The sequence below is a fragment of the Syngnathus acus genome, chromosome 4, assembly GCF_901709675.1.
Source record: "Syngnathus acus chromosome 4, fSynAcu1.2, whole genome shotgun sequence".
In the NCBI taxonomy this organism is placed as follows: Eukaryota; Metazoa; Chordata; class Actinopteri; order Syngnathiformes; family Syngnathidae; genus Syngnathus; species Syngnathus acus.
Genome location: NC_051090.1, coordinates 5316986 through 5339552, shown reverse-complemented (window position 1 = coordinate 5339552; position 22567 = coordinate 5316986). Strand labels below are relative to the sequence as shown.

Here is a 22567-nt window from a genome sequence, read left to right as displayed (position 1 = left end):
AAAGCTGTCACTTTTCCGTTGTCCTTTGTAAACACGTTAAAAAAAAAAACCTGATATTATTATTTTTATTTACACTTTTCTTTTCTTTTAATATAATGAAACAAACAATAGAACACATACGTTCGTTTAATAATTAATGAAAAGACAAACGATTTTTTTTTTGTTTCTTCTCACAATATGCACTAGGACGTTGCATATTTTGAGAATAATACATAAGTGATTCGTTACACGATTAAAATGTCAAAAGAGAACGCGGGCATTATTATATACGTCAGTGGGCGTAGCCCTCCCTGACATTCGTTCGCCTGTTCGATTTCCGCTCCGTATCCCAGCACATTCCCACGTGCAAAACAAATACAATAAAATACACATCGATTGATTTTAGTGTTCGATTAGTTGTATCCACCAATGGCAATGTAAAAAAAATACCGCTCAGTCCCACCTCCACTGAAGTGAACAAGTGCTGACGTGCGCATACATGTGTTATGTCATAACACTTATTGACAAAAGAGACAACAAAGACAAAAACAGAACAAGTTTGATAACTACGGCATATTCAAGTTGAATTCCTTAACGTATTTTAAAAATAAGGGCAAAGTTGAAAATAATGTTCAATTCTTATCTGCACACAACACACCCCTTTTTGCACATGCCAAGAAGGGAGGGCTCATATAAAAACTGCCCCAGATGTTCCATTCACTTCCCATGCACGACAATCTAGTCAGCTGGGTGTTTATACTTATTGACTTATTTAAATGATAGTTTACAACATGAAAACGTTGACCAAAGTCCTTCTGGCAAGTGTTACTGTGGCTCTGATCGCCATCAAGTGGAACACGCCCACGTTCAATGCAGGTAAGTTACGTCTCTTCTGCACACTTAAAAATATAGTAATAAAACAATGTTTTTACTCAAATAAAACGTCGATGTGATTGATACAATGTCATTATGTATACAGTATAGTTTTAGATATAAAACTCTACATTTTCTACTTACAGTGGAATTTTGATTTGGTGCTACTTATGGAAAAAAAACATCTTAAAGTAGTACTGTATTTGCAACTTTTTGTGGTTCTAACGTCAATGTTACAAGACAATGCTAGAAATTGGGTGCAATAGTGGATGTCGTAAACAGTAATGCAAGGCTCTCTCTTGTTGTGTTAATGCAAATAGATGTGATCGTCAATGGTAAAAAAAAAAGTATTACAGTAATTTCATTAGGCGTTATTAATTGTTTTAAAAAATAATGTATATTACACAAGTTACAGTTTTACACTCATCACTTGATTAGACATGTTCTGGAAGTCACTGTACACTTACACAAGTGCACAGTAACATTTTGAACACGTTCTAAAATACCATAATTACCAACAGACAGTTTTACCGTGACTCACTCACCTCCGTACAGCTGCCAAGTTGCTTGTCGACACATTGTTTTGTTCGGTACTTCATTTGATAATTACCTGTCACAACATGAAAAAAATGTGAAATATAATTGGGTGCAATAATATATGTGGGAGGGACAAAGTCACAATTCACCAATCACTGGCACCAATTAAGAATCAAAGAAGCCCATTCACGAGAAATGACAATTATTATTTAACTATATTATTTTATATAGTGTACATTTAAATACAGTACTGCATACTAATGTAATATGGTGGTTCCACCCCCTCCAGCACCAATTATTGTACATCCATTTCCTGTGAATTCTGGGTAAAGGGAAGCCGCATAGTAATTGTACACTCTGTTTGGCAAACAAGTTCCTCTGTGTGTGACGTCGGCACAACTTTAACATTTCCCCCTGCGGAAGGGTTTGTGACGAGAGGTACAAATTTAGTGTGTAATCGCACATTATTCGACATGCTTGTGACTCCGACCAAACAGGATTTTTCTAAAATGTGGCTTTGCGAGCATTGAAATGAAACTGTAGGATTTTTCATCGGGAGCATGGAAGGTCCCACCAAATTAGATTTAATGATAGTTCCAGACCACATGAAAATATAGCAAAACAAATCTAACTAGTCACTGTGCGAATTCGACTAAAGGTCATTTAATTAGTAAATGTGAACAAGAAAATAAGGTGTTTGATCAAAATGTTTTTCTAGAGAAGGGACTGGCACTAAATTCATTTTAAAAATGGCAGCAGTAGAGAACAAAGCAGTATCCTCGCACTTTGCTTGGACTCACCTGTCCTTGGGGTCAAATATCTCATCTAGCATCGAACTTTAACCTACAACTAAAGCTCAACTTGAATTAGTTTGTTTCGTCACTTTGAGATGACTACGATAAATGGAGTGGCGAACACTCACTTTGAGATTACTACGATAAAAGGAGTGGTGAACACTCACGCAGCACTTGCTGTTGACATGTTATGATAACGTCGTCAATTTCACATGAATCTTGTTTTCAGTGTTTCCATTTGGTATCCAAATCCAACATTAGTCCATCGGTGGCCAAAATGTTACATCATAGTCATCTACAAGTGCTTAACTGTCATGACTTTTTCAACGTCATACTGCAAAAGAAGAAGAAAAACTTCATTTGGTCGTGGACCTCTTTTAGTTCTTTGTAGATTTGTTTTAATTTTGGGTTAAAAACATACTTTCTCATACTCTGTTGCTAACCAAAACAGCAGCAAATATAGAAACAGCTTCTCGGTTCTCTTGGTAAAAAATAAATAAATAATAAAAGCGGATCTTACTATAAAGATGTAATTCCTAAATGTGTACTGCACTGATGATCATACTTTTTTGTTTTTGCTATTATTTGAGAATCTCTCCGAGGTGCCAGGGTCTTGGTGACCGGGGCGAGCACTGGTATTGGCGAACAAATGGCCTATCACTACGCCAGGTTCGGCGCCCAGATCGTCATTACCGCAAGGAGGGAAAACGTCTTACAGCAGGTTAGTAAAAGGGTTGACGACGAGTTCCGCATTGGTCAACCGTTGTGGTGTGGCCACTAGGTGGCGGAAAAGTGTCTGAGCATGGGAGCGCAGAAGGCCCTGTACATATCAGCGGACATGAGCAGTGACACTGACCCGGAGAGAGTGGTCGATTTTGCTCTGGACCATCTCGGAGGTCTGGACCACCTGGTTCTCAACCACATTGGCTCAAGCCCCTTCAGCATGTGGGAGGGGGACGTGGAGCACCTCAGGTGGCTGATGAAGGTAAACTATCCGAAAGAAAGCTATGATTTCACTTCAGAGATGCTAATATAGCAAATTGCGACATCGCTGTGTATAATTCCGTGTCCCTCCAAAAGGTCAACTTCTTCAGTTACGCTCAGATGGCCTGGAAAGCTCTCCCCTCCCTCGAGCAAAGCAAAGGCTCACTTATAGTTGTTTCGTCGCTTTTAGGTTGGTTCACAACACTCTTGACTCCTTTTGACTTGGAATCATTTTATCCAGGTGATTGTTGACACCCCCAACAGGTAAAATGACAATTCCCTTCGTGGCTCCTTACGTGTCAACCAAGTTCGCCTTGAACGGTTTCTTTGGGACTCTTGTTCACGAGCTGGCCATGAAGAGCAGCAACGTATCGATCTCCACCTGCACGCTGGGCCTCATTGACACAGACTCAGCCATGGAGAAAGTCAAGTAAGTCTACAGAGCGAGTGCATTATTGCGCAACTCTGGAGCTCATCCAACTGTGTTTGCAGTTCAGGTTAAACCTGCTTCGTTTTTTTTTTAAAAAGAAATTGTAAACACTGAAAAAAAGGAAGCATCTGTGTTTGATGGCAGTGATTCTTTGTGTCCAAGGGACATCAGTCACGTACCCGCCTACCCAGCCAGTGAAGCGGCGTTGAACATCATCAAGACAGGAGCCACCAGACAGCGGGAGCTTTTCTACCCTTGGTTCGTCTACATCGTGACTCTTTTTAGAGATTTCTTACCCGGGGCCAGGGACTACCTGATACAGATGTCCTACAACTAACTACAAGTCATGAACAAATATTTACATCTGCCATTACTTGCAGTGATTTTTTTCAAGTGATATTTTAAGATGCATTCTTATGCTTTACTGTTTTAATGTCATGTATTCAACATTCCGTGCTACTGTACAAAATTAAAAACGAGCTGGCTTCTCTTGTTCCACATTCAGCTCACATCAAAATAGTAGCAGTTTGTTCTTCAAACCGGGACAAAAAATCCGAATCGGGGGCATGCTGCCTGAGGGAAAGAGGTTGCGGAAAGAGGTTGTAAAGGAGAAGAAGGTACTTCTTGTTAGTAACTACAAAAAAAATGATAGACGCGTTTGAAGATGTTCATTGGATTATACTTGCTTTTCATCATTAGTTGCAAATTTAACAGAGTCATGCATGTTACGTATGCGGCTCACTCGGATAAACGTCGTATCCTGTCCAGATTTAGTTCAGTAAGATTTAGAATTGTGATTATTGCCTATGAATTATTCCAAGAATATTTCATGTTGCTTTACACACTGAATTGAAGCACTGATAAAACAAACTGATCTTGTCCTTTTGAAAGTGAAAGAAAATTACAAAATGAAATACAGTAAATACTGAAGAAACAAACAACAACAAAAAGTGTGAGTCGGGGTACACCCTAAACTGGTCGCCAGGCAACCACAGAGCACGTATAAATTATTCAAACTCAGATAAACACGATAGGCAAGTTAGAGCAGTATACAGTATTCCTGTAATAACCAGAAAACTCGCTAAAAATGTGTGCAGGTTAAAAGACTGCCATGAAATAAAATACGTTTGATTAATTTAAATTTAAAAATCGGAGTAGTAGTCAAGAACCGGGCTTTGTAGTACCATGTACATCCACATGAGGGCAGTAGTAACCAAGGTAGTGTAGGATTCCACTACTATCAGCAGATCTGAATTTTCCTCAATTTCAGGCATTCTCGGTCACACGCACACACACGGACACACAAAATGTTGATACAATAAATAAAAACAAATTTGTCTGACCTGAATTGTCCGCATTTGAATTATTATAAAACCTCCCTAATTGTACGAGTTCTGCCCTCCACAATTTCCTGCTTCTCCATCCCTGGATCGTTCAAACCAAATCTCTGCTCTGCTTTATTTTGTCATTCCAAGCTGGCCACGGTAGTGATTGCAGACTTCCAGCCGAGCGAGGCTTTCTCGCCGGGTTTCCTTTTGTGTCTTTGTTCATTCCTTCCAAAGGCACCACGGGCATCCTGTGAAGCTGTTGGCTCAATCCGTCCTGGTGGTCTTTGCTTTATTGTCCTACATCCTCGAGGTTGTACCCTGCTGATGGAGAGAGACCCCCATCTATCAGATAGTCTAGTTGTACTGTATGCCCGACAGTGAGTTGTCATTGCCGAAAAACAGAGAAGGGCATGTTTAGATATCTTGTACATTTTTATCCTGCAACAAAAGCCATGGGCTTTTCTACCGCAATATTCCCGAAGATATGACTGATGTGCAGGAGTTATCAAATGCATGTTCTCTTTGTCCTTATCTTGACACGCTTGATGATTTGAGAGGATTGTGGAGATGGCATAATCCCTCTTAGATGCTGGGGGGGGGAAAAAAAAAATTCTCCTTCTCTGTCGCAAATATGAGGAGGGGGCGGGGGTTAAGAGGCCTCGGAGAACAGCCAGAAACACCTGCAACAGATTAGTGTCCCTAATGCAAGGTAATAAATCCTCTCGCCCTTCCCCAGCATCTCCATCTCGTTCGTTCTCTTTGCAGATTAATCGGGGCGGGACACGGAAATATGTTGGAATTGGCGTGTAGGGTGCTCATATTTACTCTCCGCTGTAAATAGAGCTTGACTTGCTGCATGGATTTCTGTCCTACGTGAGCGTCAAAATCTTTTTTTTATGATCGCTCCCCACAGGCGTCGCTGAAGCTGGCCTTGTTACTGTCAGTGTTGGGCAAGGTACTTCCAAAATGTAACATCGTATATTACTACAAGTTTCCATAGCGCTTGGCTTGTTCAGGGTCGCGGGGAAGTTGAGCCTAGCTGACAACGCAAAAAAAGAAGAAGAAAAAAAAAAAACAGTCGCAAGTCGACACTCGAGACAGGCAAATGTTTTTATGATGTTATCCTTTCGTGACAAGGGGAGATTTCCTTGGAAGATGAGATAAACGATTCAAAAGAAAACAATAATACATTTGAACGTTAGAGCAGCCCAATTGTAGAAGGAGATGGACAGTCTCTGATTTTTTAATTTTATATTTCAGCCGGCAAACGTTTGCTGGTGCAGCACAAATGTCCCGTTTCAGGCCATAAATATCCTCTCCCATCCACGGTCATGATACTGCGCAACTCCAGCAATCACGTGGCAGCTTCAATTTATGATTATTTCTTGTGCTGCTTCTTTGAGCGCGAAGGACACCGGGTCCATATAATCCTCCATGCAGGGGTCAACCATCGTGATTTTATTTCAGTGGAAGACGACATTCATGCAATATAGTGCTTGCTTGAGATGTGAGTTGAACAAAAAAAAAAGCTTCTGGACAAAATACATTTAAAAATCATTCGGCGCTAATGCGACTAATAGGCACTGTCATCGATTTTAAACCTAACCAAGCGTATGAATTATTAAAGTCTAATATCCATTCATCGGTTCTTCAAGCCCAATCCGGCCATTGATCTACACCATTGTGCGCGGTGATTAATTTGGAAAAGAATGTTAATCTTCCTGAATAACGAGCTTGTGACCTCTGAAAAGTTTTCACAAAACATTGAGCTATGATAACAAAGGGCGAGAGTGAGCAAGAGGGATAGGCGGGAATCGGGGGGGGGGGCATGTCGGAAACCTGTGAAAGGGAGCGTCAGTGTGAAGAAAAAGTGTGGGTGTGAAGAGGTGGCCGAGGTGGCCCCTGACCTCTTTCCCCGAGGTCCATTCAGAGCGGCACAATGGTTGACACCTGTGTCTTTTCACCAGTGCCGCTATTATTATTTACATCGGTTGGGGTAGGAGGGAGGGCGGGGGGGGGGGGGGGGGGGGGGGGGGGGGGGCGGAAAGAGGCCGGAGATGCCAGCCTCGTGGCAACTCCACCACCGTCATCCCGACTGCCATCCCGAGTTCCATTCAGCAACGTGATCCCTCTTTATGTTTTTGCTTTGCAATGGTGCTGGTAGGCAGAGTCACCCCAAACATGGGTGGGAGGCTGAATTCTTCTTTTTCCTCCTTTTGTTTCATTTGGGGGTGGTGGTGGTGGGGGGGGAGTCCAATTAACAAAGGATAAGAAGTGAACCGTAAACACCCGCAACAAGGCCCAACAAACCCGCAAGAACTCTCTCACTTGCTCTCTTACTCTCTCGCTCCTTGACCCCCCCCCCCCCTCGCTCACTCTCTTCCACTTCGCTCACAAAAGGACGGCTCAGAGCTTACAAAGTGCCAATTAACACTGAATGTTTGGCCCTCGCGCCTCCCTCTCTGAACTGCTGACAGCTCTGGTGTTTGGGTTAATACTAAAGGCCTGCAAAGAATTATAATTCTCCTCCTTGCCCCATCCCCCTCCCTCCTCGCCCCTCTCCTATCCTTTTATTTGCTTTCCAATGGGGTGGTTTTACAGTTCAATGAACAGTCAAAGGGTGATATAAAATGACTTTCCAAAGAATTTCATTTGGGGATAAGAGGGGCTGTGTAGCATCAGGGCAACAAGGGGCAGGGCTGGCAAAAAAGTGCGTGTGTGGGGGGTGGAGGAGGACCCCAGTGACAAAACGAGAAAAGATCCTTATCGTATGCCGTAATCATTCATGCTTATATATGTTGATAAAAAAATATATTCTACATGGCATCATTCTTCTGAGTAGCAATGTTCCGTCTTCACATGCGCTCCCAGCTACTGGATTGTCCCATCCGGGATGAAGATAGCAGCTCGAGTCATTCATCACTTACGAGACCTACGGCTCGGCTATGCTTGTTTTTCTCCCGCCAATAAATCAGCCGCCCGAATAAAAGGGTGGCCAATGAGATGAGGTGAGAGGGTTAAACTGGGAGAGAAACAAAGCCCGCTGGACGTTTTAAGGGAGCTTCTGCCGCCACTCAATTGCCATCCCAATCTGGGCCCTCCTCTGCAATTTATGTCCTCTCGGGAACAGATCTAGACTCTCGTCTTTCTTTGCTCGCCGATGAGTCGCCGTCACATTAAACTGGGTTATTCTAAGGGATGCATCAATCCAGCATGGCTAGAATGTGATAGAAGGAAAACAATGGATAACTGCTACTATTTAAAGGGCAAGTTCGTCATTTGCGAGATAGGTTGACTGTCGGTTGTTTTAGCATAGCTTAGCGTTAGGGCTTGAAATAGCTCAACAGTCATACTAGCCACGAAATTACTGTTATTTGCCATTACGCTAAGCTAACATTATACCCGTGTAATATGTCAGAGAAACTGCTAAACAATGTGGTTTTACTCAAGTTCCACCTGCGATGATGAAACCGCTGTTGGTAGCTTAGCTTAGCTTTAGCTCTTGATGTGAATAAACTTCCATCTTGAAAGAACACTGACAAGTCCTGCTTTTTCAATTACTTATTCTCCAATGTTTTACATAAGATATCAATGTCAAACCTGATGCTAGTAGCAATGTGGTATGACGAATGATAAATAGGCTGTATTTAAGACAGCGTAATTCAATCTTTGGGGATATGGCCGCTGTCTGTTAGCTCTTAGCGGTGGGGTAAAAAGCAGCTAAAAATTCATCCTAGATTGACTTTAGTTTTGACAAAACATCAGAAGAAATGAGAAGAAAAGCCTACAAATAGTCTTAATGTTAGGAAACATTTGGATTTTTCATATGGCTTGGGATGCCCTCTCTTGACTTCAACAAAAGAGCCGCAACGCTAGCGGTGCTATGGCACCGAGCCAGACTGGCTTTATTTACATTCAACCGAGGGGAGCTGACATGACCTGACACGGTTCACAGTTCCACCAGTAAAGCCCGATTGGGCCGGTCCTCCAACCTCAACCCTGAGACCTCGAGGTCAAAACGATCTGCGGCGTTTCACAGATGAAGGTGACTGCAGAGACATGTGACTGCGGTCTTTGCTTTAAATCCACAGCTCTGGGATTGACTTAAGATAAGAGGAGCCACAAAATGAGAACTTATACCTCAGGGTCATGCGATGGAGAATTCAAACAAGAGTAAAGGAGGAATCCAATTTCTGTAATGCTTGACACTTGATCAAGTTGCACACTATGTGCAGTTTATCTGAAGATTTATTCCGAAACAGGTGCTCCCCTTGCGGAGCGAGCGGGCAGCAAAGCCTCGCTTGTCTATATAATCTGATCCACATTCAGACAATAGGTTCTCAGCTAAACCAACTCAAGGTCAATGACGGGGCCGTGTCAAAAGAGGGTCATGAGAAAATTCGGATGAAGGTAGCGGCCTTCTTTGGACTCCAAAGAAGAAGTCTCTTGTGAAACAATTTCCTATTTTCTTCAAGATTCCTTCTACTACAGTGGGACCTCTGTGATGCCTGGCAGGACACAGCGGACCCGGACGGATCTGAATCAGGCTGTGGATTTTTGTACTGCTGTGCACCAAGTTTGGAGCTGTGACTGTAACTCACCCCCCCTAACTCCCTCCCTCCCACCCCCGACTGTGGGTTGGGACGATGCAGGACACAGGGGTGAATGGAGGGTCAGCCGTGGAAAAACGTCCTTTAATGTCCGTGTCATAGAATGAGGGATGGACGGAAGAGTGGGACAGAGAAAGAGATGGATGAGAAGGATCAGAAGGGTGGGAGGATAGGGGTGGGATAATTAACATCATGATAAAGGACGATTTTGGCCCCTTTCACACTGCGTCTTAAAGCAGTCTTTTTCTTATGTGGATGGGGGTCAAATTGCAAATTTTTTGGTAACTTCCAAGGTACAATCAGAAGCATAAGAGAGACCCGGCCGGGTAAACTTCCAACACTCACTATTAATCTTATTACTCACCATGAGTCTGTTCCAGTCTCCCTAAACAAAAGTTATTATGTGTTATGAAAATAAGAAACACATCACTCTACTATAATATGATACTTTATAAAACAAAGATGCAGTCATGGAATAATCAAATGGAGCTCAATGGACATTGACACTGTCCATACTGTGGCTGCCACATCTGCTTTGTTGGGTGGAAATGCATAAAAGATTCTTCGGACTTGAGAAAATCTGATGATAGGTGGACAGGTGGATGTGTCCAGTTTTGCTGTCTGATTTATTAACAATTCCACATGTTTTCTGAGACATACAGACCTTTAAAGCTCAGCCAAAAGCGTCGCCTCAGTATTTGTATCAAACGGCGGTTCAAAAGCACACCATCCAGTACGTATGCCGCCAAATTCGAAAAGTCATCATCTTATGAAAACCACTTCTGACATTTGCAAAAAAAAAATTCCAGAGAAAGGCAACAAGAAGGGAGGATACAGTACCTAGGATACGTACGTAAAAGAGATCCCGGTTAGCAACCGAGAAGATTTCTTCCAGATTTAAGTTGTCAAAGTTCTTTGCTAGGAGTGATTGATGAGTGCACGGTAATTGTCCATTGTGAGGAGATGTCAGAGCGATGGAGGGAGCGCGTCACCTCGCAGCGAGAGTAAAGGCCGGTGAATGGAAGCGATTACGTGTAATATTCTCCATCTGGGAGCCATTGGCCCCGCAAGACAACTTTCAAAGAGGAGGAGAAAGGGAGAGCGGCAACACTAATTTGCACAAGATTTACAAATCTCCTGATCTCAAAAAGTTGGTGGCCATCTTGTTCTACTCCCTCAAATTAATCATTCGTGAGATGAATAAACAGCAAACAACATTGTGAGGATTAAACTAAAACGATAACTGCAGTATTGAGATATTGCCACAACAAGGCTGATTGCACAAAATCTATCAATCACAAAAAGTTGTAATATCCCCCGCGGCGCTTCTGTTGGATTTTGTCGATTTGTCTCGGGCGGTCGTCTGAACGCAAGCCACCCAATAAATGATCAGCAGTGTGTCAGAGTAGAGTAGCAGCCAGGTCACAAGTGATCAAAGCGTGCTGAGCGAGCGTTATCTGGTCCCGATTACATTCAATCATGGGCAATTTGGCAAAGCGAGTGAGAGAGAGGCAACGCTAGGGTGAGTGCAAGAGGCCAAGATGAGTTGAGGTGGTCCCCCGCTGACATTTCCGGCACAAAGGATGGAGATCGAAATAGTAATTGACCATTTTCCCAGAACATTGTTCGACAGATTAATCAATAATTGAAATAATCCTTAGTTACAGCCCTAATAATGAAAATCTGTGATACAGTGAGACCACAAAAAGTAGACTGCAATATATATGAATAAGCCTATTATTATAAGTCAGAAAGTGACTTTAAAGCTACTAAGGCCTCTGAATAATTAATGGTAGCTAATGTTTGCCAATGTGATGATAAGTTGGGAGAACTTTCAAAGTTGATCAGGCTCAAACAAAGGCTGGTCATTGTATACCAAAGGAGCTGAACAGACTATATTTCCCCGCCTATTGAATGCTGATAGAGAGTGAAGAGATAACCGCTAAGGGCATGACAAAAAGGATTTCTCTCTGTAAAGATTTGTCAAGTGGTTCCCCTTTCCACTGATTGGCCCGAAAAAACCTGACCCTCCAGTGTCTTCCACCCCCACCACTGCGTCCCTCCCCCTTTCTGCCGGCCCCCCCTTTGCCCTTGTGGCCCTCCGCCACCCCCTGCCTTCCCCCCTTTCTCTCGCTTGCTGTGACCCATCTTGCACCTCCCGAAGCCCACAACAGACGCTTGGTGTGTGAAGAAGGTCAAGAGTTCAGGCTCGGCTGAGGCTCCAAACCTCTCAGTGCATAGAGGAGGCCTGCCCCGTGGGTTTATAATTATCTGCCGTTGGCATTCGGCGCAGGTTCAAGCGCAGTGCAAGCGCTGGCACCAGTGTGGGGAGATGCGCTTGGCTAAACACTTGCTGATTAGTTGTCCCTAATTGTCACTTTCGTCTTCCCGTTACCTTTCGTTCCAACTGTCCGCCACCTTCCACCTCAGTGCTTTCAACATCTTTTCCATAAAACTTTGTGTTTGCGGAAAGCCGTAGCAAGAGAGGTCATGACGACACAATGGCCGAGCTCGAGTCACTTATCTAATTGTGTGTACCAACGTGAGCTGATCTAACAATGCCATTGTTTGAGTGGCTTTAAAGGTCACTCAAGTAGAAATTTAGCTTTTCGTGAAAATGTGCTATCTACCACTGAGGTCCAATCTAACTGTAGACCTCTAGAAAGAAAAGAAAAACATGCTAATGTTAGCGTAACACGTCCGTTCCAGATCTGGGTCATGCTTTGTTGTGAGCTCCAATCTCCACCTTGCAACAATTCGCTCAAATAAAATGTGTCTCCTGTCCTGACCTTGGCAGCACATCTGCGATGAGATAACACCGTACATGAAAATGTTTTTCACAGCGTAATAAATAAGCAATTTTTGTTTTATAATGTGCAAGAGACAAACGTTGAGGAATAACTTGGGTCTCTGAAGGATCACGAGAGCTTCTCTGTGACAGCAGATGGAAGAAATATGCTGTGAAAAGCTTTCAAGCGAACAGACAGAGGGGGGAGACCTGAACTTATATAGATGTCTTTCACAGATGTCCGTCTGGGCCACAAGCAGTATCATGGGAAAACCAGGTGCTTGGAATGGACTACGTTCTTGCCTTGGCGTGTTTTCTTCATACAAACTCCAATTTGCCTTTTTGTCTCTATCCCCGAACGCATCCCGAAACCAATCCCTAACACTGAACTTAATCCTCTCCCTAACTGCTTCGGATTTTCCCAGCAAGCCAGCTGGCTCCACTGAAAGCTTCTTGTGGACTTTCCATCACGTAGGAACATTGGCAGGGACAGACGGCTGTTTTAAATGATGTGAGATAAAACCATTTCTCAATGCCTTCTGAGATCTCCGTGTGCCATTTGTCTCTCACACTGGACATCTCATCATGACTGCTCGTGAAAGCACATCTCCAGAACTCCAGACCGACCCTGCAATGGTGCGACAACCAAAGGAGGGGGGGGGGGGGGGGAGAACGAGAGCAACAGCAGCCAGGCAGATGTGAGGCCTGGATGTCTGCCAAACAGCGCCCCACCATCCCAGAGTGGAGCCTTCATCTCAGTGAGAGAGGAAGAGGAGGGAGGTGAGGAGAACAGAGCACATGGAAAAGAGGGGGACAGGGATAGACCTTTTTATCAAGGCGAATAACATCCTCCAAATCTCCGTGGCAACTTTATAATGTGAATGCACATACACGTCAGCAGCACCAGCTAAACAAAAAAAAATTGGATTGAACAGAGAACACTCTCACTAGCTCATTATTCTCAAACGTTTCAGTGGAAAGTAGAATTAGTCCTTTGAGTCTTCCAATAAAGTCTATATTTAACTCTTACACAGGTGGTTGAAATAAAAACTCACATTCGCCTCTTTTGTTGCCGAGGGGAAGAAATTCCCATTTTTTGCCAATTTCCAACTCCTGCGAGGGATGAGACACGGTCTTTTGACAGGTGTTTGTTTGAATATCAAACAGAGCCGGCCGGGGAGGCCTGCAGATGGCGGGCAGATTGCATTCCAAACAGCAGCAATATGGAGGGAAAGCCAGTCTTTCTTCCTCTCTGATCCTCCAGGGGGGGTGGAAGAATGGGTGAAGACATTTTTGCAATCATCTTCATCACTCATTTCAAAACGCCATCCATCCACAATGGACTTTGCATTTTTACTTCGAGAGTATCAGTGCATATAAAAACAACGTAGTCCAGAAGTACCAAAGTATAGCAAGTAAGCTAGCTCGGCCAGTGCTTTTTTTGGAGCTCCAAACATTCCAAAGTTGAGGACTGCCTGTACTTGAAGTTAGCGCAAAGTACAGATGTTGGCAGGGAAATCAAGCAGACTCAGCAATATTATTTGTTAACACCCGCTTTGAGTCCTGTTAGCCATGTTACAGACAGGGAGAGAATATTCCAGTTTGCCATGTGTCAGCAGATTACTTCCAAAACACAAGATGGTGGAGACATCCAAAGACAAATGGTAAAGTTCAATGACATCAAGTGATATCAAGTGACATCAGATCTTTAGCAAGTGAGCATCAATGGCGGTGTGAAAGGAACAGATGGAGCTACAACTTTGTCGAGACATGTCAATTTCTCCTTTCCAGGAAGATTCTTGCTCTTCAAAGATCTGACTGTTCGATTTATGTCACTCCGTATAAACTGGGATCTCGTATCAAAGCTTTCCCGAACAGACACGATCCTCGCCAACCTGGATCCAAGCAAAAGTCTTTGTTTCACCATCAAAACAAAGAGCAGACTGTTAACCCTGAATATCTCATCCCTGTCGTTTTTGTTTCTTTTACCAGTTGAGTGGACCGGCCATGGTTAGTTGGCTCAAAGACCGATTTGCTGAAGAAATAAAAATGAGAGCGGGAGGAAGGTATGAATAGCTGGCAAGGTGTACGGCTGGTGAGTCAACACTGAACCCTGCCAAAAAAAGGTCCAAGTGCTCCAAGGCGAGTGCAGAGGAAAGTTTGTTTGTCTTCCACTCAAAGACCTTTAGAAATCGTACTTCTTTGTCGTACGTACTCCCGAGTGTCGATATCGCAAATGTCTAAAAGAAGAGCAGGAATGAAAGCTTGTTGGGGGGGAAGCTTTGAGAAAAAAAAAACCTGAAGAGTATTTGGACTGCACATGGTCACGTTGCTTGCGCAGACCTTTCCTGAGGACTGCGGCCAACATCAACAAGAACCAGGCCACTGCTCACAGTTTCTACCTTACATATACATCACCTGTTTGGAGCTGGTTATATAACGTTTTGCGAGAACAAGCGGACAAACCAAATGTTGTTCCTTTACATTTGCACTTTTTGCCTGTTCTGCGTCACCGTTCACTTCCAGTGTGGTTCTGAATCCAGAATGAATAGCTTCACTTTGGCTCCTTTTCATGCTAATCTTTTTTTGTCGATATTTTTTAAGAAGGCAATTCAAGCCCAAGAGGTCCCCGCAACGTTTACCAGATGTGCTTGGTTCCGACGCCAAGTCTCCTTTCAGCAGTTTGTGCTTTCCTTACCCTGAGGGTGGTAGAGCAGAAGCGTGCGTAATGCTTCAATGTTTCATGCAACAGGTAGCTTCCATTTCCGCATTCACCCCCGCGGTTTGGTAGAAAAGAACCCGTTTGCAGATCCCTCACTGTGCGAGAGAGAATGTGGTAACCCCCAAAGTGCTATTGTGAACATCCTTTCGACTTTAACAATGACTCCGACCCACACTGAGGTTGAGACGTTGGGCTATTGTCTTAACCTAAAAACAAAATATTTAATTCCGGGGGAAAGGTGAATGCTCGTTTAAATGTTAGCCATTTGGGGACTTGAGAGTGTGGTCGAGATGAACCGAGGTTCTCAGAATTCCTCCTCCTCTTGAACATTTACATGCACTCCAGAAACCACATGACATGGGTAATTGCAAAAAGACATTAAAAAAAAATGTGGCCTGACGTGATGACAACAGAACTTGACCACATACTGTAGCCAAGTGAGGCAAGCGGTTTCTTACACGCATCGGCTGAGGGTGTAAAGTCAGTTTTGGGCCAAATTAGGTGGTCGTTTGTGGAGTCCCGCCTTGACTGTAAGCTCACTTCAGAGTTGTTTACAAAAAAAGTTTGAGGTGGGGCAATTTTTTATTCATTGTGACATTTCCTCTTTTACTTTACTTTGGGATTTTTGCTTTGACACCGGAATTGTCGCGATTGGCAACTATGAGGGATTGGAAGAGAGTTGGCTGCGGGGTCAGCAGCAGTGTCAATGCATTGACACATCCAGAGATCAAAATATTCTATTTTTATGATCATTTTGTCCACATGCAAATTAAAGTGTTTGCATTTATGTGGCATTGTGTTATGTCGCAAAACAGGCTCTGTGCATATTTTTAAATATTAAGAGCCGAGGACGCCACAAAATGATTGACACCTTGTCAGTCACACCTTGTGTCTCTGATTGGTTGTTTTTCAACGGGCCTAGTGGTTTCTTGACAATCAAAATAGAACATTGACATGACAATTTTTTGCGAACTCCCCGTTTTAATGTTTGAGAGGACAAGTGTCCTGCATCCGACATCGGCTTTTCTGATGAATGCACCGAGAGGAGCAGTTGACCATTAGCGACTTCCGTTGCAGACACTTTTAATGGGGAAATAGCGGCCGGGCCGATTAAGAGGTAACCATTTTCGTAATTATGATAATGTCAATTGTGCTTGTCAAGGATGAAAAATTTCAGAGACAGTAAAATACACCTAACAAGATTGTTCTCAGTGGTAAACACGCAGCTTTTAAATTAGGCCTTTAATGTCAAACACATGGCTCGCAACCCGTTCGTGAGCCCGACTTCCCTTCTTCCGATGACCCCCCCCCCCCCACTCGCTCAGTCAGACGCACTTTTCACATAGCTGGAAATCTAACCACACAAATAGGAAGCACGCTCAGGAAAGTCCAACTAACCAATTGAGGGACAAATTGTCATTTTCCTGTGCTCAAAATAGAAACACATGAAATGCGAAAATCATTTAAAAAATATTTCTTGCACTGCTGACAACGTGCATCCACCAAGGGCGGTTTTCGAAAATTTGCTCCGACACAAACAACACCTCACTCCCGGACCGCTCAGCAATCCGCACACCATCTCTTTCTCTTTTTCCTTCCTTCTTTCCCACAACGGCATCCTCTCTGTCCACCCACCTAAAGCATTTAAGAATTCCCCCTAGAGAGACAGATACAGTAATTGGTCACAGATTTTTGTTGGCAGGACACAAAGGGCTCTCCTATTCACCCCTGTGCAGCTGTCTACTTCCCATCGCCCCGTCTCTGCACCCCACTTGCTCCGTCCGTCCCCACCGACACCCCAACCACCACCAGCGGAGTTAACGCCGGGACGTTCCCACTGCCCAAAACACACGGCCCCCTTTCACTGGCGCAATAAAGACATTGGGATACATGCCTGTGGTGACCCTGACCCAGAGCCTCCGTACGCCCCAAGGCCTCGTTGACATCTTGGAGACCTTTGAATCCTTTCATAAGTTCTCTCTGATATACGCCCATTCACCAATTAGGGATCATCCGCTAGCTTCGGTTGAAGCACCTGTAGTGAGGTGCTTATCTAGAAAACATTGTATTGAAATAAAAAAAAAAAAAAAAAAAACTACAATGAGGCTACATTTGCTCTGGATTCAAACTGGTTGGGTCGGTTCAAGAACGACGGCCGTTTTTATTTTTACAAGGCTGGAAGAGGGTTTAATTAGATTGCCTCAACTAGTACACTCCAATAAGTTTTACTTTTAAAGCCGATTGTAAAAGCCTCCATTTTTCCGCCTTTTTGTCACTTTTGATGTTCTGCATGGAAGGCATCATCGCAGACAATTCTCCAAATTTGACAGTGTGCCTTATAAATGAAATACAGGCGCTAATTGTGAAAGAGCGGCAATGCAAATCCAGTCAAAATAAATGCTGCCTGCTTCTTCCAGTCTACCTTGCGTAATGGATCACATGTGCTGAGTTTGCATCGACGAGCAGGATGACTGAAACAGACACGAAAGGAAGAAAAGAGACACAAAGAAGAAATTGGACGAAGAAGAAGAAGTGGGGGTTTGGAGGAAAAAGCGAATGGAAGAGTGCCCTTTCAGTTTGTAGAATAAGGTGATTACAATTCCAGTCACAACCGGCAGCAGTTTGCGCGGCGATTCCGAATTTCTGGAGCAAGAGAGCAAAGCTGCTCCCGAGGGGCTCGTGGGAAGCCAGAGGTCAACCGCCCCTTTCCTGACTCACCACATGTTAAAGGAATTCCGCGCTGCATTGTGGGATATGACACCAATAACCCCGGCAAACGCATTGGCAAATTACTAACACATACACTTTCAAACCTGTCGGTCAAGTGAAAAACAAACGACAAATGATGGTCGATTGGCAGAGAAGTGCGTGATAGCAAAATGATTTTTGATTTAAAATTGGGCTTTTATCTGCCACGATAAATGATGGTGGTGGGGGAAACAATGTCCCAGATTGACTTAAGAGAAATCGCTTCTTATCTGTTTGCCAAACCCGAGACAGCAATCGTCACAGTCAACAAAGAGCAGAAGCAGATTGTTCTCTTGGAGAGGCAGCAAACGTTTGGGAGGCACGTTGACATTCTGAAAAGCAGCTGCGGCATTTGCTCATGTGTCGCTTCTTCTCTTATGTTAAAGGGCTTGATTATGTTTGAAGGTCGCTCTTCAAACAATAAAAAGTCAAATGTGTTCAGGATCCCAGGATGGGTCATAATAATTTCATAATTACAAAGCATTTTTTTTGACAAAGAACAACAAAAAGAAAACAATGTCTACTGTTTTTATGCGATTTTTTTGTCTAAATTGTATTTAAATACAGTGAGCTATAAGCTTGTTTGTTCTATGACCATGCTAGTAAGTCATTTTCCTCATGAATTGAAATGTCATTCATTTGTTCCATGCACGGCGACATTCTCTCAGTGAGTCGCAAAGATATTGGTTGTTATTCAAAGAGGATAGTGAATATATGCTTGTGAGTATTCTGTCCATATGTGTTGCTCCACCATTAGTGTTCAAATATCCGTTGCGTCACTTTCAAATCGATCAATTCCAGTGAATGACAATCCAGAGAAGTGCACATATATGTGTGTGGTTTTTTTTTCTTCCACAGTGCAGGGTTAGCATGCCAGGTTGGCTAGCCGTCAACATATTTCAGAGCAGATTGGCATCCGTCAAGAAGCCAAATATAAAACAAACACGAGGCCCCGACAGAGAGCGCGACCTAGTGTATATAGGAGCCACTTTAATAACTCTTGTGAATTTCCGCTCCATCTGCCTGTCCCCGAATATCCCTGACATCGACAGCTTCAATCCCTGTGAGGCCGTGAGGGGACTATATGGAGCCACAACAAGCCCCCGGGGGGGAGGGCTTGGACACAGGTGGTGCACAGCAACTGGCACCAGCCTGTACACATTGTCGCCCACATAGCGTCCGACTACAAGCGGCGCGTGCCAACATAATCGTACCAACGGAGGAACCACAAGAATGTAAGCGGCACATCCAAACATACCATATGATGAAATACATCGCTTGGCCACACCCAAACATACTTGCATATCACCTTCCAAATACAAACTGTACACAAAACTCACACGAGAGGCGTTTTCCACATTTCTACACACATCTGGTGTGCACACGTGAGCACAAAGAGGGCCTGTCACTCACAAGCAAAGCGAGACAGATTTTTTTTTTTCTTTTTCCCCCCTCTTCTTTGCACAATGGTCTTAACATGCACACAAAAGCAAATATCACACCTACATGTAACGCACGCGCGAGCTCAAACGGGGAAAATAAAAACGGGGCCTCTTGATGTTTGAAAACCTTTACATTTGGAACGTTTTTTTGGAAGCAAAACTTTTACTCAGTTTTTCTGTTTACAGTATTTTGTTCAATTGTATAATTAACATTGCTTGGTCTGATTTTTATGTCATTTGAGCGCCGGAGTAAATACTGTTAGGAGCTTGAGTCATCCCTTTTACTTTTTTTTTTCCACACTGGAACACTCCAGTATTTTTTCTCTGGCTTACAAAAAAAAAAACTGCAGAAGATATCGTAAACACTTTCCCAGCAAGATCAACAATGACAATAATTGATCCCACATTCCAGAGCAATGAGGCAACCAATTCTAAGAGGCATTTCTTTTGGAGTAACATGACACATGACTGACAGTCACACAAACCCTCCTACAATCGGCCCTTTCATTGGATGGCAAGATTCGAACATCTGTGGAGATTTTCATTTATTTACTATTCGGTTAAATTCGGCGGCTGTGATGACAATGCAAGTGTGCCTTCATTTGAAACCAGATTGAAAATTGCGGCTGGAGGGACGAGTAGAAAAAAAGTCGCTCGTGGTGGGTGGGAACGACTCCGAAGAATGTGGCAGCATCTCTGTTACGAAACAACCCGAGCGAGACACAACAGTGAAGACGCTGTGTTGGAGACTAGCAACCACCTCTGCATGTTTTTCTTATTACCATCCGAGAGTGTCATGTGACTCTTTACTGTGCTAATTCAAATCAGAGCTTGCCTGATGTCCCTGGTTTGCTTGAGTGAGAAGTGAAAAAATAAAATAGTTTCGTAACCTTTAGAAATGTTCAATTTATGGGCTGTCTCGAGATGGATATTCAACTTTAATCCACGTCTTTGTTAGATTTTGTTTTCTCTTGTCCAGCATGAGCAAAGACGGTGCTAGCAAATACCCAAAGCAAATAAACGCGCCCTCCGCATTTGGATCAGTAATTCATTCTAGTAATGCTGACGCATGAACGCTAGGCGGGTGGTTATTTGTCGATACTGCAAGCCTCATCTTGCCATCTGCCTTTGTATTTTTATTTTTTTACCTTACTATCACTCATCACTTGACTGCGCTGGAGGCGAAGAGAATCGTTTGTGTTTTGAGATGATCGTGCTGCTCCTCAAACACAAGTGTTTGTCTTTCACAAGAAAATGGAGGCGGTGCATAGGTGGAGGGGGGAGGGATGGGGAGGTTGACTCCCAAATCTGACAAATTGCTGAAAATTGCCTTCCCACAGTCATTCCTGTTTGGACACACTTGGCACATCTGGTTGTGATCTGGCAACAAAGGTGCCGTGGCCGAGGGCTCGGCTCTCAGAGTGGTGCCACATATTATCCGCTCTTTCTCCACCTTCTGGTTTTGTTTGCAAATGCACTGAGACTCCCCCCCCGCCTCACCCCCCTTGCATCGTTTACCCTCTCCGTCTCCCTGTGGGGTGCGATGCTCAGCAGTCATTGCGCCATAGAATTCCTGAGCTCCTCTCCTAACTTTTGGGGTAATGGTGGTTTATAATTGAGGTGTCTGTAAATATGAATTCACGCTGAGAGCAGAATATTTTCAAGGAGCGGCGTTTGCTACCTGACCACTTCAAACAACCCCCAAAAGATGTTTGCAACACTTGCACGAACATGAATTTCCCTCGAGGCTTCCTTCAAATGTTTAATGCCAAAATGTGTCCATTAACGTAGTGAATGGGGTCGTGATAAACGCAATAGTACTAATAATACTACTAATAATAAAGCCCTTAAGAATGTTTTACTTCTTAGAATCAAATTACCAGGCTGACAAAAAACTCGACTGCGTGGAGGCAAAGGAGAGAATGAGGGGTTAAAACTCTAACTATATCCTAATTCCACCAGCAGCCCTAAAGCCAAGTCCTAACCCTCAAAAAGCAATTTAAACTTACGGGCACCTGCACTTTTGGTCCTCGCAAAGCTGCCGAAAGCGTTACAAGTACATTGCGTCCTTGAATTTCAGACCCCCCATAAATACTTTGTAGCTATGAGACTCAGTGTTGCGAGGAGACATCATTCTGCCTTTTATAAAGCCTCACCTCATTGTTTCACTGGCGTTTTTGACTAATACGCATTCTCTGGACAACATCTGCTCAGATGACTGCATGCTTTCTAGGTCAGCACTGCCCATTTTATAACGTCTTGAGTGAAAATGAGTGAACCTGCTGGGCTTCCTTAAATGTGTCTTGGGAAAGCAACTGGTAATCCCCTGAAAAAAACATCTTTAGTGATACTTTATTGTGTTACATTAAATGTTACTAATAATCTAATGAGCACAGACTAATAACAGTTAACATTTGAGTTCCACAAGAATTTGTGTTATGTAACGAATGAATAAGTGTAATTTACAAGGGTGGCTGTGGCCACCCCTGGCCACCCCCTAGTGGCGCCCCTGAATACAGAAGACATAGCCAGCTTTGTAAGACTTGCCTAAAGATTAATCGGTGTATGGTGTGTTCATATGAATGCTACAAAGAATTAACATGCTAGAATGTATAGAAGAGGAGTGGCCATGGAAAAATTCTTTTGCCGCTGCAGAGTTGGGAAGAGGAAAAATCGGGTGCACAGCTGCACAATGAGGCCTCGGCTTCTCAAGTTGCTTGTGCCTGGGTTTCCTGCCCCCTTGAACCAAGCGGGGACTTATTAACCCCTCCCCCCCTCCTTAATTATCTATGATATCACCTCCACATCATGCTTAAAGGTGGTCCCCGGTTCCCTTGTCATCCCAAACGGTGCCACCAGTTGGTGTTTACTCAAAAACCGGTTCTTCTGTTGCTGTCCGTCTTTCTGTCCATTGAGCGCTATCGCCACATCTGCTTCAGTTTTGACTTCCCCCCCGCTTTGTTTGTCCATCTGTATTTGTGTTTCTTCTCCCCCCTTCTTCTCTGTCCCCCATCAGTAAAGGAAGGCTGAGGAATGATCACTCAGGCTTTGATGCCGCCGGCCCCTACCCCAGCTTTCCACGATATGAGGGTCCGAGCAATTACCAAAGCGCTCCTAGCTGAATGCGATTATTCTAAAATACTGCTGTCGGGATTAGGTGGAAAATGAGGGGGGTGGAGGAAGTGAAGGTTGGAGGAAATGAAGCTTGGGAGTATTTTATGGGTGCGAAGACTGAGAATACATTGACGATAAGACTTTCGAATGAATTTTAATAAAACTAAATTACATTATGCTAAAAAGCAGACAGAAATGTGTTGAGAAATTCCGATTCA

The 22567-nt window shown here is 43.6% G+C and overlaps 1 protein-coding gene and 2 long non-coding RNA genes across 4 annotated transcripts in view; 1 reads left to right on the top strand and 2 right to left on the bottom strand.

Moving 5' to 3' along the window:
• The first annotated feature begins 672 nt into the window (after positions 1–672).
• Positions 673–4119, top strand: hsd11b1la (hydroxysteroid (11-beta) dehydrogenase 1-like a). Its single transcript, XM_037250524.1, has 6 exons — positions 673–855; positions 2774–2904; positions 2965–3168; positions 3264–3357; positions 3432–3597; positions 3760–4119. Exons 1-6 carry the CDS (start codon positions 756–758, stop codon positions 3932–3934), a joined length of 870 nt encoding a protein of 289 aa, XP_037106419.1. The 5' UTR covers positions 673–755; the 3' UTR covers positions 3935–4119.
• Positions 729–2588, bottom strand: LOC119122240. Its single transcript, XR_005097819.1, has 2 exons — positions 1398–2588; positions 729–878 (listed from the first exon to the last, which is right to left on the bottom strand). It is a non-coding gene; the product is annotated as an uncharacterized LOC119122240 (long non-coding RNA).
• Positions 4025–22567, bottom strand: part of LOC119122237 — a 27622-nt gene continuing 9079 nt past the window's right edge. The window contains exon 6 of one of the 2 annotated variants that reach the window (XR_005097816.1): positions 4025–5246. This is a non-coding gene — a long non-coding RNA (uncharacterized LOC119122237). The remainder of the gene's footprint in view (positions 5247–22567) is intronic. The other variant, XR_005097817.1, reaches the window with a different exon arrangement.